The sequence below is a fragment of the Coenobita brevimanus genome, chromosome 25 (assembly GCF_032717465.1).
Source record: "Coenobita brevimanus isolate Jiangsu-jjx chromosome 25, ASM3271746v2, whole genome shotgun sequence".
Classification (NCBI taxonomy): Eukaryota; Metazoa; Arthropoda; class Malacostraca; order Decapoda; family Coenobitidae; genus Coenobita; species Coenobita brevimanus.
Genome location: NC_136978.1, coordinates 7,186,020 through 7,205,014, shown reverse-complemented (window position 1 = coordinate 7,205,014; position 18,995 = coordinate 7,186,020). Strand labels below are relative to the sequence as shown.

The following is an 18,995-nucleotide window of genomic DNA, read 5'->3' as shown; positions in this document are numbered from 1 at the left end:
AAGGAAGGAAGGATGGAAAGAAGGAAGGAAGGAAGGGAGGAAGGGAGGTAGTTAAAGGCAGCGGCTGAGGAACGGAGGGGGGGAGTGAGTGAGAAGGAAAGACAGTGGCAGAAAGAGAAGGAGAAGGCCAGGAAATGGCAGAGAAGAAGAATGGATAAGAGAGGAGGGGAAAATGTTAATGAAGAATGGGAATGAAAAGAAAAGAAAAACGAAAAACTGACAATTTTCTTACTAAATACTGACGGTTTTATTCAGCTACAGAAAGGCAAACTGTAGCAAAATGAAGCTACATCAAACATCACCATACTGAAAAGCATCTCTTTAAGAAGAAAAAAAAAAGTACTGTATGGGACGTCACCGTATCAAGAGGTTAACCGCTTTGGTACGAAGGAGGAATTTTTCTGTATCCATGCTATCACCAGACGATTTTCAATATATTAAAAAAAAAAAAAAAACTAGCCGGAAAATGTTCTCCTGAGTAAATATTCTGAGTAAATGTTTTAAGTAAATGTTCTCCTCAGTCTCATGCGGAACGTGTCATGTAAAGAACCAATGATATATAACAAAAAGAAAGTGAAGAGCCTGGTATGGGCTTAAAGGCTATTTCTCTCATTTCCTTATGTTCTTATAAGGAGGAGGATGAGGAGGAGGAGTCAACAGAGGGCAGTTCACACCTTACTGATAAAGCTCTCTCTCTCTCTCTCTCTCTCTCTCTCTCTCTCTCTCTCTCTCCAACACACCCCTGCCTTAAACAATTACTTACAACGGGTTTTATTGCCGCCCACACCTCCTTAATTGACACACACACACACACACACACACACACACACACACACACACACACACACACACACACTCCCCTGCCTAACACAACACAAACACTAAAAAGGAATTAGAGTAGGCTAACTATTACAATAAGACCACCACCACACGCATCACACACCGTTACTCTCTCTCTCTCTCTCTCTCTCTCTCTGACAATATTTTCCTTATATATTATCCCAGTTAAAAGGTCATACTAATATTATCTTCCCCCCTCCCCGTCTCTCTTTTTTTTCCATTATTATCTCAACTTGTATATTTCAACAAGGGCCATTTTGAGCAACGGTGCCCTTGCAGTGACGCGGCCAAAACACAATTAACAATGTCCTGGTGCCACTTGAACCCCCGGCCTTTATTTCATTTACTGCACTACCTCTTGTCCACTTAACCCTTTCACTTTTGTGTCTTGGTACTGGACAGGGACGCCTTCACGTGGTGGCACCGATATCTGAGGCTATGTTGCCAGATGATAAAACCCTCTTCCAACTCCTTCCCTATCCACCATAAGGACGAGGGTGAGCTGTACGAGAAACGCCCAGATGAACCTAGGGGCACAACAAGAATTTTTTAGTTTATTAATGCTACCTCCAGCCAATTTTTTTTTTTTTTTTTTTTAACTCAGGAAGGCGTACTGATGCTAAAATGCTTATTGAAGGTTATAACAGAACCCCAATAGTTCGAAAAGTGTCTCCTGAGCTTCATGAAATCGTCTGAATGAAGCAAAATTAAGACCCATATCTAACGTCACCGCAGAGTTTCGTGGGGGAAATCGGAAAAGGAATTCTGAGAATGATACTTCGGGTAGCATAGCCAAGAACGATAAGCAGCACTAATACACAAAATTACACTCAGCGATTTATGTAATTAAAAGTATAAAAATGAACAGAAGTTACAGCAAATGAAACCGCGACTGCTGATAATAATGCTGCTAATAAATGCGACCGAATGCAATTAATGATGTACTGTAGATTAAACGTAAACAACAAGGTTGTTAATGCTGATAATGAAACTATTAGTGTGAATAACGAGTCAATTAATGTCAAAAATATGTCCTCATATCATGTTTTGTGAAGTGTGCAAGTGGAAGAATAACTCACATTTGGTAATAAACAACTTTTTCTGTTATTTATGTACTTATTTAAAGTACGAAGTTTACACGGTGTAATACATATACTGTATTATCTATATTAAAACGATCAGATTTCTGTATGTTTGTTGGTCTGTTTGTTACCGTAATACAACAAAAACGGTGCACTGTTGCGAATTTTTTTTTAGAGCAAGGTAACGCTAAAATTTTCTAACTTGAAGAATAAAACAATTTCCAGTTCAGTTTGGCCATCGGTTCCCCTGTTATGACTTTTTTCTGGCCTTTCGACATCGGCGGCCTTTAAGCGAGCACGGAACAAACATATATTATACGATTTATATCTATCTATCTATCTATATACATATATATTGTACGGTACATATATAACGAGTGAATTAAAAAATAAAAAGACGAGGTCAATTACACGTATGGTGCGTAAAAAATACAAAACAGCAAAGAAAAAAAGTAACCCGATAAAACACAAAAAAACGCGCGGGCTAAAGTTCATCCATGAGAGAAAACGAATCAAATACGAAGGGTAACCCAAGTAGGCGCCGCAATTAGTCTTTATCTCCGCTCATTCCATCCCCAAACCCCTCCCACATCTCGTGCCCGTCCGCCCCAGCTGTCACGGGAGCCCAACAATGTCCGGCACCCCAACATTACGCCCAAACGCCCGAAAACAAGCCCGAAAGTGGGCCTTGAGAGGAGTAAATGGGTCGCAGACACGAACGGCGCGCTAATCCCCTTGACTGTCCCGTTTTTCTCCTGGGTTAACAAGGTCGTGAGAGGGGGTACTTGAGAAGCATGGAGGAGAAGGGGGGGAGGGGAGATGGGGGAGGTGAAAGGGGAGACTTTGGGAGGGGAATGTGGGAGGGAGGATGAAAAGAGGAGGAAGGGGAAGGGGAGAAATGAGGGCAAGGAGGGAGGGGGAGCGCTATTTGGTGGTTCGGTTGGTTTGGTGCTGGTCCTGCATTTCGAGGGAAGCTCTGGGAGATGGGTTGTAGCTCCACCGACTGCCACTATCAACGAATTTGTGGGGTGGAGGCTCACAAGTTAACGCCCGTCCGCAACTGTCAAATACCTACTCCATGCAACTGTCTAATTCAATCGTCTTCTGTTACACCCTCTGTGACTTGTATCCGCCCTACCCTCTTCCTAACCCCCCTATGGCTTTAGTCTGAAGGAAGGGTAGGGAGAAGGGGAGGGAGACGGTAGAGAAGGGAAAGGAAAGGGGAGATAGGAAGGAGAGGTGTTAGGGAGGGGAGAGAGGAGGAGGGGACGAGAGAGAGGAAAGAGGAAAGGGATGGAAGGGGAATGAGATATATGATTGAATGGATAGGAAGTGGATGAAGGGAAGGGTGACATGGTGGAAATAGAACAAAAGAGCAGACAATTAATGAAGTGGACCGACTTGTCCACAGCAGTCTAAGGGAGTGACTCAGCAACGAGGATGAGACAAGACGCAAAGGAGATGAGAGGAAGAGGATAAGAAACTTAGGGGAAAGGATCAAGAGAGAAGGAAATAGAGAAATTAAAGGTGGGGGGAAAAGCAAGTAAAAAATAAATAAGGGAGGGGGAGAGGAAGGGGAATGAAGGACGGGAGAAGGAAAAATGAGGGAGGGGAAGAGGTGATCATCAGGGGAGCGAGAAGGAATGTAAGAAAGGGGTGGTAAAGAAAGGACCAGAGTGAAAGAAGGATAATCAAGAAATAGGAATATGGTCAAAACAAAAGAGGAAGAGATGTGAATGGGATGAATGAGTGACACACACACACACGAGAGAGAGAGAGAGAGAGAGAGAGAGAGAGAGAGAGAGAGAGAGAGAGAGAGAGAGAGAGAGAGAGAGAGAGAGAGGAAAAATTATAAATGTCACTTCTCATTACTGTCTCTCTCAGCAACATTCCTTTCTCTCTTAACCTTCCTTTCCTACTCTCCCCCCTTCTTCTTTCCTCTCTTTCTTCGTCCTACATCTTTTTTTGTAACTCTTCTCACTTCCTCCTCCTCTTTCATCTCTTATTTCTTCTTTATTCATTTCAGTTTTTCCTATTAGCTTTTCCTTCTTTTTCTCAGTTATCTTCCTCTCGTCTCTCCACATATTAATTATTCTCCCAGTTTTTTCTCTTCCTCTTTCTTCCTTCTATTTCCTTTCCCTTCCTTCCTCTACCTTTTTCCTTCCTCTTTTCTCCTTCGTCATTATCATCACTTTTTCTTATTTCTTACCCATCTCTCTCTCTCTCTCTCTCTCTCTCTCTCTTTCCCTAGGCACCTATTCTTTCTCACCTTATTCTCCCATTCTCCTCCCGATTTCCCTCGTTTCATTTCTTTCGCTGTTTATGTGTGTCTTCTTTTTATCATCCCTGAGAGAGAGAGAGAGAGAGAGAGAGAGAGAGAGAGAGAGAGAGAGAGAGAGAGAGAGAGCACCAGACGGAAGCCAGCTTTTCAGACAAACAGTAACCCAATACTAAGACAGACGGACACAGTAGCTGCATACCACCGAGTAACGGAAGCTGACAGACAGTCAGACAGATGGATATACATACATACATACATAGAAATATACATACATACATACATACATACACACACTGACAGACTGATCGATAGATAGAGACAGACAGAGGTACAGACAAATATTGATAAACTCGTATACAAATACTGATTAAGAATAAACAAACAATATGAACAATGATACAAAAGGGATGAAATATAATGAACACACACACACACACACACACACACACACAGAGTGGATGGAGAGATGAAATATACATAGAAAAATAAATAGATTGATAACAGACAGACAGATACGAACATAATTATACGCAAAGTAAGTTACATTATAGACACTGAGAGCGATAAAGACCAATACTCAGAAAGGAATGCAGTCAATGAGAGAGAGAGAGAGAGAGAGAGAGAGAGAGAGAGAGAGAGAGAGAGAGAGAGAGAGAGAGAGAGAGAGAGAGAGAGAGAGAATGACCTTGTGAGTTGCAAGAAGATACTCATAACTGACCTAGGACTGTGTTGTGTGTGTGTGTGTGTGTGTGTGTGTGTGTGTGTGTGTGTGTGTGTGTGTGTGTGTGTGTGTGTGTGCGTGCGTGCGTGCGTGCGTGTGTGTGTGTGTGTGTGTGTGTGTGTGTGTGTGTGTGTGTGTGTGTGTGTGCTCGCGCTTTAGCAGAGCAAAAATAAATGGAAGATTAGGAGAGAGAGAGAGAGAGAGAGAGAGAGAGAGAGAGAGAGAGAGAGAGAGAGAGAGAGAGAGAGAGAATAACTGCATGTTAGAACACCGACTGAAAGAGTGAGAGAATAGTAAAGAAAGAGTGAGATGAAGGAGGGAGGGGGCAGAAGAATGAAGCACTATGTAAGAGAAATTAAAGAAAGTGAGAGAGTGGGTGCAGTGAGCAAGGCGTGAAGGGAGCACAAGATATGCAGTGTGTGTGTGTGTGTGTGTGTGTGTGTGTGTGTGTGAGAGAGAGAGAGAGAGAGAGAGAGAGAGAGAGAGAGAGAGAGAGAGAGAGAGAGAGAATCTGAAACAGCACACAGATAAAATACACCTTCCTAACTTTATCACTTTCCTAACTTACTTCTCCATTCTAACTAAATCCTCTCACCAATTTACCTTCCTAGCATAATCACCTTCCTAAAATAACCTTTCTAACCTAACTACTTTTCAAATCCTCCTAACCTAACCTTGAGTTCTGCAAAAATCTCCTAAAAAAGAAACGAAATATGAACACAAAAACGATGCCAATTTCAAGACCATCATTTCGCGCTGCCAGGACACTCAGATCCACTCTAGCTGATCTGGTACTATCAAGCCACATCAGCTCCAGTAAGGTTTAATTAGGTCCATTCACATCATTTTACGTCCACTCACATTCATCGGGTCGTAATTCAGGTTCAGAAGATAAAAAAAAAAAAAAAAAAAAACATGAACAGGGTCAGCACCCGGTATTCTCATATACCGCAACTGGTGTCTACCCTCGAAGGTGAAAAGATATACAAATGGAAAGTTGGTCAGATTGAGGCACACACATGTTCTTGAAGATAAGCATAAAAATGATACTGATACTGAGAATACGGATGAAGATAAGGACGATAATGATGACGATGACGAAGAAGATAACGATGAAGGGGAAGAAGATAACCATAGACGACAATGATAACAGTGATGAAGATGGCAACAGTGATTAACAAACACTACGACAACCGGGATGTTTTTCCTAACAGTCTATGACCTGTTCTGGCTACTGGGCCTCCACTTCGTACACAGAGGTCCACACATGAGCCCCGGCCACAGGAAATGACCCCCAGACAAGATGGCCACAGAGGAGGTGCAGCTGGGGAGGAAATGATTGGGAGGTGCCTTTGTAAACATGGCACGATGAGCTGGGAGGCTGCGGGGAGATGATTATAGGGAGGAAAGGGAGGCGGGACGGACGGAGAGCAACGGAGAATGGAGACGTTGAAGGAGTAAGGGATGTGGTGGGAAGGACGGGAAGGAGTACTTAAGACTATGTAGGAAGTGCAGATAACAGGAAACCTAATGATGCATGATAGAGTAATTCATTGGGAAAAACATATAAAGCTGAGGATCTTACCTAAATGAAGGAAAAGTGAAAAAAGAAAAAAAAAAGAAAAAAGCAAAACGTAAGGCTCTCCCCTACCCCCCACTCTCTCCGGCATTGCAGACAACAGGAAAGATAAAAAAAAAAAAAAAGGATGGGTGAAGAGAGTAACCATGAACTTTTAAATTCATGAGACCGATTAGGAAATATTAGTGAAACTGACCTGATCTAAAGCCATAAGCGAAAGTCAAGAATGTGTGTGTGTGTGTGTGTGTGTGTGTGTGTGTGTGTGTGTGTGTGTGTGTGTGTGTGTGAGAGAGAGAGAGAGAGAGAGAGAGAGAGAGAGAGAGAGAGAATAAACGCATGAATGAACTAGAAAGACAAACAGAAAAACACCCAGACATACAAACGCGAGTGAGAAATGCACCACACGCATACACTCAGGCAGACAGACAGACAGACATTCACCAGACAGCCCGACAGACAAGGAGAGCTAAAAGGGACAGGTTTAAGCTAACAAAGGGAAGGACAGTACAAGCACACACACAAAGGGAAGGGGGGGGCAGGAGATGGGGACAGAGAGGGGGCGGGGTGGGGGGCAGGGGAACTGGGAGGGTTATGTAAAGGGAGACGTGACCTTTCCCCCCCCCTCCTTCCCCCACCCGCTCACCCCCACCCACGCCCACATTTCACCCACCCGCCCACCCACCCACACACACACACACACACACACACACACACATTCATATTTTCAGCTCATTCTTTTTACTGATCTACCTATTTTTACTTTTATATACCGAATCTTGACACAGACTAACATTTCGTTCTCTGAGGCCCGGCAATCCTCCTATGAACATCAGACGGGGTCACACATACCTTCACATGTCACTACTTGGGCGTTAAAAACCACCGCTCATACTGAATATTTGAAGAATGCATATATGTGAATGGATATGTAGGATGACTCTGATGTTCTCTCTCTCTCTCTCTCTCTCTCTCAATCTATCTATATATATACATCCACCCACCTATCTATCCATTACCCATCCATCCATCAATCTATCAATCAGTCTAGCTATCTATCTATCTATAATTATCCATATCTATCCATTCATCTATGTACCTACCTACCGATCCCTTATTTAATCTACGAGTATCTACCAGGATTCAGAGGACTTACTGTACATTATTTTTTTCTCTCTGCATATATATATATATATATATATATATATATATATATATATATATATATATATATAATATATATATATATATATATATATATATATATATATATATATATATATATATATATATATATATATATATATATATATATATATATATATATATATATATATATATATATATATATATATATATATATATATATATACCGGACCCAAGTTCAAATCCTAGCTGGGGCAGGGAACAGGTTAAGGATTTGAATTTCATAAAAAGCAGACTTTACTGATCTACCATAAGACCCGCCGACATGTCGTAAAAATACCCCCGCTAATACCAATACACCAGTCCTGAATGAGACGGCCCTAGCATGTATTCAATAAGGACGGTGGGTGTTAGCGCCGAAGTGGTGACATGTGGAGGTGTAGGAGGACTACTGGGCCTTGGGATAGGCAACTGCCCCCGAGAAATAGGCCCTGAAGCCATTGCCCAGAGTCGGACACATAATATATATATATAAATATATATATATATATATATATATATATAAATATATATATATATATATATATAGATAGATAGATAGATAGATAGATAGATAGATAGATAGATAGATAGACAGACAGACAGACAGACAGACATATACATATATATATATATATATATATATATATATATATATATATATATATATATATATATATATATATATATATATATATATATATATATATATATACATACCTACTCGTATTACTCATCCATCCACCCATCAACCAAAATATCTTTCTAATCTATCTATTTAAATATATATATTTATCTATCTATATCTATTCATCTATCTACCTATCCGTTATCTATCTATTTATCTACTAGGATTTAAAGGAATTACATTACCACACCTGTCCCTCGTGCCCTCTCCCTCTGCTTGGCATTTTAAGTTCCGTGGAGAATCGATTGGGCAGGGCCGGGACGGGGGGTGGGTGGGAGTGGGTGGGACTGATAAGACATACGAGTAGACTGGCCAATATAGCAAAATAGAGAGGCTGGGAAATACTGAAAGCGGAGAAACTGAGGAATATAAGAAATACAGAGACCCAGAACACACAAAGCAGAGAGTTGGGAATATGGGAAATACAGAGACTGGGGAACAGAAAGTACAGATTGTGGAATACAGAAAATAAAGACTGGGGAATATCGTTAATACTAGAGCAGAGATATTCAGCATTATTATATCTACTGTATAACAATTCATATAAAGTCCACATCTGCGACATGCCATATTTGTGCCATCTTTAAATACTGGTACCAAAATTACTGGGGGGGAAAATGAGAAGAATCAGAAAATACTTTAGCAGTCGTTCTCAGATACAGATAAAATAAAGATGTACTACAAAATCACTCTTATTATACTGCCATGCTTACTAACCTCTCCCCATGCCACAATTATGACAAACCACGGGCAAATTGTGAAATCTACTCGTGCAGCGCGCGGTTGGCACAAATATGCAATGCCACTTTCTTTTTCTTAAGCATACAACCATAAATAAACGCCACGACTTTTAATCTAACCTTAAACACGAGGTACATGCATCGCCAGACGAGTAAGCTACCCAATGAGCCACCGCAGCTCTAGAGGAGATACCGTATTACTGAGACTGAATCTGTCTTCATTAATCCCTTCGCTCATAGATGTCCTTCCTAAATATAATAAAATCTTCTGGGGAAACGAGAGTTAAAGAAAGATGTCTCCAAGCCGAGGGAGTTACAATGGGCGGGGTGAAGTTGGGTGCAGTGGAGAGGGTGAAGGAGTAGGATGGATGAGGGGGTGGGTTGGGGGATGGGAGGAAGGTTTGGAATGGAGCGGAGAGGAAGAAGAGGGTGGGGTGGAAGGAGGGAGAGGAGGGAGACATTACGTAAAGACGGGCGTGAGGAGTGGGCGTGGTAAGGTAGAAAAGAAACGAAAAGAAAAGAATGGACGAGAAGGGATGGCAAGGTTAAAGGAGGAGAAGTGATGAAAAGGGAGGCTAGGTTAGGTTACGTTAAGCTGGGATAGAATAAGATAGGACAGGACAGGAGAAGAGAGGAGAGGAGAGGTTAGGTTAGGCTTTAGGTTAGGTCAGGCTAGGTTGGATTAGGTTTGCTCAGTATAGCTTTGGATTAGATAGGCTAGGGCAACTTAGGATACGTTAGGTTAGGTTATTCTGGTTTGGCCAGGTCAGGTTAGATTAAGTTTGGCTAACTTAGGTTAGATTGGGATAAGTTAGGACAGGCGAGAATGAGACAAAAGAGAACAAGGCTGGAGTGGGAAATATAGCCTAGGCCGAATAAAACAAACCAGAGCACACAATGCAAGGCAGTGAATTGTGAAGGACATGACGGCACAAGGCAGAATGAGGCAAGACATGGAAGGCCAATGCACGAAGGTCATAAAACATACAACGGTGGGAGAGGGGAGAGAAAGGATGGGCAGAGCTGGGTACGCAGGGCAATGCAGGATTGCAGGGCACGACAAGGATGGGCACGGTAAGACATCAGTAAACAGAACAAGACAATACAATGGGTAGAAAGCAGGACAAAAAGAAAGGTGTAGGACAGGGCAGGGCCGGGAAGGGTAGGGAACGGTAAGGCAGGGCAGGGCAGGGCGGAGTACTGTAGGGGAGGAAGGGAGACAAAAGATCAGGACAGGGTAGGGCACAGCAGGAAAATATAGGATAGAATAAATTACGAGAAAAAAGGGGGAGAAAGACAAACCAAGACAATATGGAATAGATTACTTTAAGACATGGCATAAATGGGCAAGGCAGGGCAGGACAGAAGAGGTCTGGGTAGGATAGATCACAGCGAAGGGAGGAAGGGATGGAAAGGGAGGGGTTCACGGCAGGGCAGGGTAAGACAGGGCGGGAAGGAGACAACAGGGAAAAACAGGGTACAGGATAAATCATGGCAAAACAGGAGAGGACAGATAACGTCAGGGCAAGAAGAGAGGGAGGAGAGGGGGATTAAAAGGTACGGCAGGGAGGGGCAGGACACATCACAGCAAGGTAGGGCAAGAAAGGAAGGGGCAGGGCAGGGCAGGACAAAATAGGACAGGGCAAGGCAAGGCAGGGCAGAGGAGACCAAGACAAGGCAAGGCAGGGCAGTGCATGAACAGGGCACGGCAGATCACAGCACAGGAGAGGCAAGGACAAGGCAGGGGAGGAGTGACCAAGGGAAGACCAGAACAGGGAAGGGTATATCACGACAGGACAAGGCAGGGAAAGGACAGGGCAGGACACGAGGGGTGGCTTATTACCGGCAAACCACCACTCTGATGCTAACTGCACTGGCATCTGTCACTGATAAGGCAAGGGGTGTGTCAGTGTGTGTGTGTGGGGGGGGGTGGCTTAGTATGTGCGTTCTCTCTCTCTCTCTCTCTCTCTTCCCTAAGCAAAACCAACATCGCCACTGCAATAACATCACGAAAATCGACCGTACTGGATTCTTATGACTGTCTTCGATATTATACAAGTTTTATACGTGTACTAAAGTTGATTATATTCAGTCATTGGGGCTAATGAGGTGGATGTACTGGGGAGGCCAATCAGATGCATACAGGGTGGTACATGTATAACGCTACGCTTCCACTCCGCTGGGCCGTTTCTCGTGTGTTGAGGGGACGGCTCAGCGTTATCAATATCTACCCTGTATCAATTATTCATATATATATATATATATATATATATATATATATATACATTCTTGTCCTATGTGTGCTGTGTACGTATTATGTTATGTAGAAACAAGTGTGTGTGTGTGTGTGTGTGTGTGTGTAATGTGCTTATGCAAGTCTCCTTTTCTGTGTATGCGTGTGCCGTGTGCGTGTGTTAATTAACAAGTGCATGAGGGCAATTTTTCACGATACAAACATCCCTGTCCCTCTGGCACTAAAATTACACCCAACACTACATGCGAGAGAGCCAATTTGCATACGTAAATTCCCCTTATGTGGCTCGTTCCTTGTAGATTAAAGACTGCTATTATGTCTTTGAGTGCATTGAGAGAATTCCACACACTCACGCAGGCTCTTGATATCACCTCCTGTCATCTAAAAATTCACAGACAGCAAAAACCGGGACCAGACGGCAGACGCAAAGGAGAAAAAAAAAAAAAAGGGGGGGGGGGAGAGGGGACAGCAAAAAAATATCCCAGAAGAGTCGCAGTGTACAACATGTTTTCCGCGTGACAGCCAATGGGGAGCGCGGGCGAAGATGACGTCACGGGGGAAACATGGCTGCCAGATGCGCTCACATGAGATTAATCCTGAAACACAAAGAGTACAAACACATTTTCGGTAACATTAGCCTCCTTAATGGGTGGTTGGGTATTTCCTGCGTACTCTGCGTTAATTCCGAGTGCCCATAATTTCTCCCGGGGACTCACAAGAAGGAGGCCAAAAAACGCGAAACGGGAGAACTTTTACGCGCGAAATCGGCGACACTAAATCCGGATTGAGAGAATTTACGACGAACTTGAGCGGAATTCAAGATTCTGTTAAGCTATTTGCAGTCCCAGCTTTCTTTTTTCCTTTCGTTTCCCACACTTTTCGCGTTCCATCGTCTGTCGAATTTTGTGTCTGTCCGCCTGTCTGTGTTAAGTTCAATGACTCCGGGGTGAGGAACGAATTATCGTGGTCTTCGGAGGCTTCCTAGCATTGTCTACATCGTTTCCGCATATAATGATAACTCTTTCAGCACATTTTGTTTTCTAATTTTCGTATCTGCCACTGCTTTTTCATTCAACTGAAGAATGAAGTTTCGTACTGAATAAGGTAGAGTCTCAATGCATCAAAATCGTCTGGACAGCAGGAATAAGAAAAAAAGACGTCATCGTAGAACTACTAATTATTCTCTTATATGTTACTTAGACAATCTGGGAGACAATTGTATCTTTTCTGCACCTGCCCGACAATTTTACTCAGTTTAGGAGATGCTTGTGGAGGTAAAAGTAGTACATAGAATCAACTGGCTGAACAGCCAGAGTAAATCGCTAGGGTGGCAGACGATGGGACTGAGGCTGTGATTGAGGTTACGGTTGTGGTTGAGGCTGTGGTTAACCCCTTTAGCCCCAGGACGCAGTTTATGTTTTATTCTTGCTATTATCCACACAATTTTATTCAGGCCAGGAGACTTTTCCAACTAACTCCTCCTTAATAGAAGGGTTTCCCGAGTTGAATAAAATTATCTGATGTAGCAAGATTACAGTTAATTACATCATTCATCATCATCATCAAAATCATCCCAACCTCACTTTTTTCACTCGACGAAAGGACGAGGTAATAAAAATACATACAAGTAAATAAATAAATAAAAACACGTCCACGGGCTGTATGCGTTGAAGCCTACGATAAAGAAAAAATAATGAGGTAATATATACAAACGCCAGATAAACACTTTTTCTGCACCACCCCGTCAACCAAATTAGCGTCCTTGCATGGCTCAGTCCGTAGCGCCAAAAACTCTACCGCACGCCAAAACGGGTTAGGTTAGAGAGGGTTTGCGAGGTGATTTTTTTTTTTTTTTTACATTTTCTTCCTTTTTTGACTCAAGTGACCACAGGCATGTTTGTAAGCAACTGGACATCCCACAGGAGGAGGTGGGGGGGGGGAGAGTGGAGAGATGAGGTGAAGAGAGGAGTGAGCGGAGAGATGTGACGAGAGGAGGAGTGGGTGGAGAGATGAGGTGAAGAGAGGAGTGGGCGGAGAGATGCGGTGAAGAGAGGAGGAGTGAGTGGAGAGATGAGGTGAAGACAGGAGTGGGCGGAGAGATGGTGAAGAGAGGAGGAAAGATGAAGTGAAGAAAGGAGGAGGAGGAGAGGGAAGGTAGATTTGAGAAAAGAGAGAGAAGACTGCAACGTTAGGTGTGTGTGTGTGTGTGTGTGTGTGTGTGTGTGTGTGTGTGTGTGTGTGAGAGAGAGAGAGAGAGAGAGAGAGAGAGAGAGAGAGAGAGAGAGATTCAAGGTCTACTCAGTTGGAGACTTAGCATCAGATTGCATGAGGAAAAAAAAATGAAGGTCGTAAGGAGGAAGAAAGAATGAAGACAAAAGCCTGTATCCTCGTCGGTTAATGAAGCTCCCTATCACCCACTCCTACGTGACTTATTTTGCTTACGACAATCTGCCGTCCTCTTCTGTGTTACTTAAAGCACTATAATATCGCCATACTCTGCATGGGTAACGTCTATCTATTCTATCTATCTATTGCCAGACGCCTGAGTCCCGTAAAGGGTGGCCACGAACAAACTGCCTCCATAGGTAACGTGCAAAAGAATATTAACCAGCCGTATCACAGAATAAATCGCCAAGGAAGAGGTGTTAGGGAGCCATCTTAACCGCCGAGAATACGAGCCACTGACTGTTCCTAAGTTGACCAATTTACATGAAAGACTGGGAATGTGTCAGATAATTCCAGTATTGGGGGGTCTGAATGGAATGGGGTGCGAGTGTTTGATAAAGTGAAGCTGCCTGCCCTACTTTAAAGGGAAGGCTTACAAGCGCAGAGACCAGAAGAGCTGTGTCTAGAGTAAGAGCCGTCAAAAAAACACTGCGGCGAAGAGAAAGAGAAACGATGTGTCAGTACGCTGGGCCTGGGTAACATGAATGGTTTTTATTCTACCTTGTCCAAATAATCTTTGTAACCTTTATCCGCTTTCTCTCTCTCTCTCTCACACACACACACACACACACACACACACACACACACACACACACACACACACACACACACACGGCTCTAGCTAAAACCAGACGATTATGTTCAGCTCGGGGACATCCTAGCAGTTAGTAGGAAAACTATACTATGGACAGAATCTAGTGGTGTAAATACTTAAGCTAACATCAGATTTTTTTTTTCAGGAAGACATCCTTGCATTCAGTATATAAAAAGTTTCTCGATGAACACCTTTCCTATTATGGACTGTCGTGAATATTTTATGAGGACTACAAGCAAACAATTCTGTCCAACTGAAAGGATGTATGGCAAGAGTAAAAACCACAGGCGATTTCCGTTTGTCAACCGCAGTCAAGTGTGCATTGTGGAGAGGGTTTTGGGTTTGAGTTCTCTCCTCCTCATTCAGTCTCGGATTCTTCTCCCCACATCTTTCGTTCTTCCCCCCCTTTTCCCCCTCCACCCTTTGGACGAACGAAGGCTACGAGCTTGAGGTAGAGGGAAGGGATGAAGTTATGGGTAGGGACAGTGGCTAGAGGGTAATAGTTAGGAGGAGGCTGCATGGAAAGAACACAGGATAGGGGATGCGAATGGATAATGGATTACAAAAAAAAAGCAAACAGCAACACAAATTTTTTGGTCCTTTCAAGACGTTTTGTTATGAGGAAGATTTTAACAAAAAACTATTCTATGGGTTAAAGGCAAGAACAGAATAATAGAATATATGGGCTGGATACAGGGATAGGAAGTGTTAATGGGTTAAGGGACAAATAGGACGGTGGGGTGATAGTACTGTTAACTAGGGACTGGGGAAGGAGTTAGTGCAGAGACAGTGGATAAAGGCATGGGGAAAAGACAAAGGCAAAAGTCAGAAGCTAAAGGTATGGGGGTTACAAGAACGGACAAGAGATAGGGAGATGAGGAAGGGAAAAGCAACAGAGAAAAGCCATAAGAGATGAAGTACAGATAAGGAAAGGAGACATGTAAGAAGCTCAGGAGACGGTGGCTGGTAGGGTGAGAGGTTGACGAGAAAGGTGGGGGTAAGAGATGGGTAAGAGCAAGGTTTACACCATGGGTAAAAAGGTGGTAGGGATAAGAGAGGGAGAGGGATAGGGAGTTGGGGAAGGCGGGTAAAGGTTGAAGTTAAGAGGCATAGGAGAAGGATCAGAGGGGAAGGCCTGAGGGGCTGATAAGATGTTAAGATAAAGGAGTTGTGATCGTGTAACTGGCTAGGACTGGGGAAGGAGGGGAAGGGGGAGGGTAGGGGTGACGAAATAGAGCTGGCTAAGTATGGGGGAAGGTCAGGTGATGGTGCTGAATAGGGGATGGGAAGGAGATAAAGAATAAGAGGGCGATAGGGAGAGGGTACGGGGAAGGAATAAGGTAGGCAGATGGGTATGACGGTCAGGTGATGCTGCTGACAAGGGGACAAAAGAGACGATAAGCAGATGGAGGGACTAAGAGGGGAGAGGGAGAAGAGGATAGAGAACAGGTGGGGATAAGGAGAGGGGACAGGGGGTAGCGGATAAAGAGAGGGGACAGAGGGTAGGATACAGAGAGAGGGGGTAGGGGTAAGGGGCTAGGTAGGTTTGAAGGTGAGGTGGTAGAGCTTGTGGTGGTATTGGCTTGGATCCAGAGATACTGAGACAGGATAGGCGCCACGCTGTCTATCCAGCCCTTCCTCTCCCCTCCCCCTCCACCAGATCTCCTCCACTCCACTCTCCACTCTTCCACTGCGTTCCACCTTCCACTCCTTTCTCCTATTCTTCCTTTCCTCCACTCATCCTTATCTCCCCATCTCACACTCTTCTTCCTTCCTTGTTTCGTTCCATCCCTTCTTCCTTCCCCCATCCTTCTCCCCTTCCATTCGTTCCTTCTTCTTTTCACTCCTACCATCCTTCCTTCCATCCGGCCTTCCCTCTTATTCTTCTCTCATCCCCTCCACCGCTCCCTCCTTCCATCCATTTCTCCCTTCTTCCCGCCATTCCTCTCTCCTTCCCTTTCGTTTCCTCAAACCCTGTCTCCTTCCCCCTTCCACCGTCCCTTCTAGTACTCGTAATCCTTCCTCCCTCCCTCCACTGCATTCCACATCCCCCTCCCCTTTCCTCTCCCTCCTCTCTCTCTCTCTCTCTTTTTCTCTCTCATCTTAAATATTCCAAGCAGAATCCAATAAAATTTCAACTTAGAACCACATTTAATCACTCAATGAAAAGAGTGAGACAAAATACACCAATCTTTCTCTCTAATCCGAGCTAGTTTTAATCAAACCATTAATAACAACGCATAATTTAACTTTTTTTTTCTCTCTCTAACTCGTTATCTTTACTCACACCGTCATTAATTACACAAAATCTTCCAATCTTTTTTCTTATTCAAACTTTCTTTATTCACTCTGTCGCTTTTTACACCCAGTTTACCTCTGTCTCTCTCATTAAAGCTATCTCTAATCGATTATCCTGTCTCTAATGACACAGTTCCTCTAATCAGAACTACCTTTAACGACCTAGTCCCTTGTTACGACCAAATCAGACCTCTACCTCTAATTTCAGGTATCTTTACTTCATCACTAACCAGCCTCCAGTCACTGTCTATCCCTATCTCTAATTAGAACTAGCTTCAATCCACCTACCAGCCGACTCCACACCTGGCCACAGTCCTTCCCGATACGTACCTGTGGATAATACAACACATTAATACAATTTGCGTACTCAAAGCGCTGGAGAAGGACGCCTTCATGTGGTGGCACTGATGTAAATGAGTTGCTCCACTACCAGGCTATACAAACATCCCTCAACTCCCTCCCTTTTCTCTTCCCCGAAAAGATAATGAGTTAAAGGAATGCTACTTCGGCCTGAAGTCCACTGGGTTCATTTCTGGATGAGCCTGGGGTTGCAACTACTACTACTACTACAAAAACAACAACAACAACTACTACTACTCACTGAAAGATACCTTAACCCCTTAACTCCGAGCGGTTTAGCCCCAGCTGAATAAAAGCGTCCGGAGTAAGCCAGAGTAAAATACAATATTCCTCTTGCCCCTCAGCAGTCTCGCCAGCTTAATATAGTATGTTTTCATCTGACGGAACTGGGCCACTCCCACAGCTTGAATACTGAATTATGGTTACATGAAACTGGATGAGATTTAGTTACGAGGTAGGAATGAGTCTCCTTCGTTACCAGTCAAATCGTCCATCCAATCTGACTACACATGGACATCAGCCAAGCGGAAAATGATTAGGGATCTTTGTATATATTTTATTTTTACTGTTCAGTCTAGTACCCGACGCCTAATCCCAGAGTTTATCCAGGGCGGCTGTGACAAAAACACCAAATCTCTATATCACCATTCCCTCCTGCCACTCCAAGTCGTCCTCACCCATGTACTCCTTCATCTTATCTCCTCCATTCGTTCTCTGGCTTCCTCTCCGCCCCCTCCCCCGTTAACACACGTCCCTAACCACACACACACACACACACACACACACACACACACACACACACACACACACCTAAACCTTCCCATACACAAGTCCAGATTTGCATATCAATACCTTCACACACGCACACGCGCACTGGCTAACAAACTCGTAGAGCACACACGCACGCACACGCGCGCACACACACACACACACACACACACACAAACGCACAGAACTACAAGACGACACAGATCTCCACATTAACATTCACAAATATAGTAAAAGGCAAATAAAATAATGACAACAAAGGACCAAACACACCCCAGTAAATTCAAACATTCACAAAATATAATGCACACACTGACGAACACACACACACACACACACACACACACACACACAGGTAAAGGTGGGCCAACACTCATTTTCTGGGTGAGTGGTTGTGGTCACCTCACCCCACCCACCCCTTCCTTCATTCCACTCCTTCCTCTCTTTCTTCCCTCAGTATTCCATCTCTTCATTCCTTCTTTTTCCCATCGCTTTCTCTACTTCCTTCATTTCCTCATTTCCTCCTTCACTATTTACTTCCATTATCACGCATCATTCCATCTGTTTTTACCTTCCTTCCCTCATCGTTTTCTCTACTTCCTTCATTTCTTCTTTTCCTCCTCCACTATTTACTTCCTTCAACAATCCATTCATTAGCCCTTCAATCATTCATTTTTTTTCACTCCCACTAATTGCTCTCTTTCCTTCATTTTCTCCTTTCGCGTTACTTTCGTGGTCCTTACTGTCCATTCTTCCTTCCTTCACCTCAATCTTGCACTCTATCTCATTCTTCATTATCATCTCATCAAACTTTCCTCTCTCTCTCTCCCTCCCTCTCTCTCTCTCTCTCTCTCCTTTTCCTAGACCATTCCTCCCTTCTCCTCCACCTCCCTCCATCCTATTTCCCCTCCCCCCTCAAAAAAAAAAAAAAAAAAAGGAAAAGAAAGAAAAGAAAAGAAAATCCCACAGTTACCCCTTGCTGCACGAAAAATATAACCTCAAGTGGAATGCAGAATTATGTAAAAGAAAACGAGAGGGTAAAGTCGAAAATGATAAGTGTGTGTGTGTGTGTGTGTGTGTGTGTGTGTGTGTGTGTGTGTGTGTGTCAGAATGAGAGAGAGAGAGAGAGAGAGAGAAGCATACAGATGAAACGCACTACTAA

General features: G+C 43.6%; 1 protein-coding gene across 1 annotated transcript in view; it reads right to left on the bottom strand.

Moving 5' to 3' along the window:
* Positions 1 to 17,758, bottom strand: part of LOC145393698 (papilin-like) — a 131,508-nt gene extending 113,750 nt beyond the window's left edge. Inside the window, exons 1-2 of the mRNA XM_080267745.1 lie at positions 17,711 to 17,758; positions 16,994 to 17,035 (exon numbers count right to left, since the gene is read on the bottom strand). Of these exons, the coding sequence (XP_080123871.1) occupies positions 16,994 to 17,035; positions 17,711 to 17,758 (90 nt within the window). The remainder of the gene's footprint in view (positions 1 to 16,993; positions 17,036 to 17,710) is intronic.
* Between the last annotated feature and the right edge of the window lie 1,237 nt (positions 17,759 to 18,995).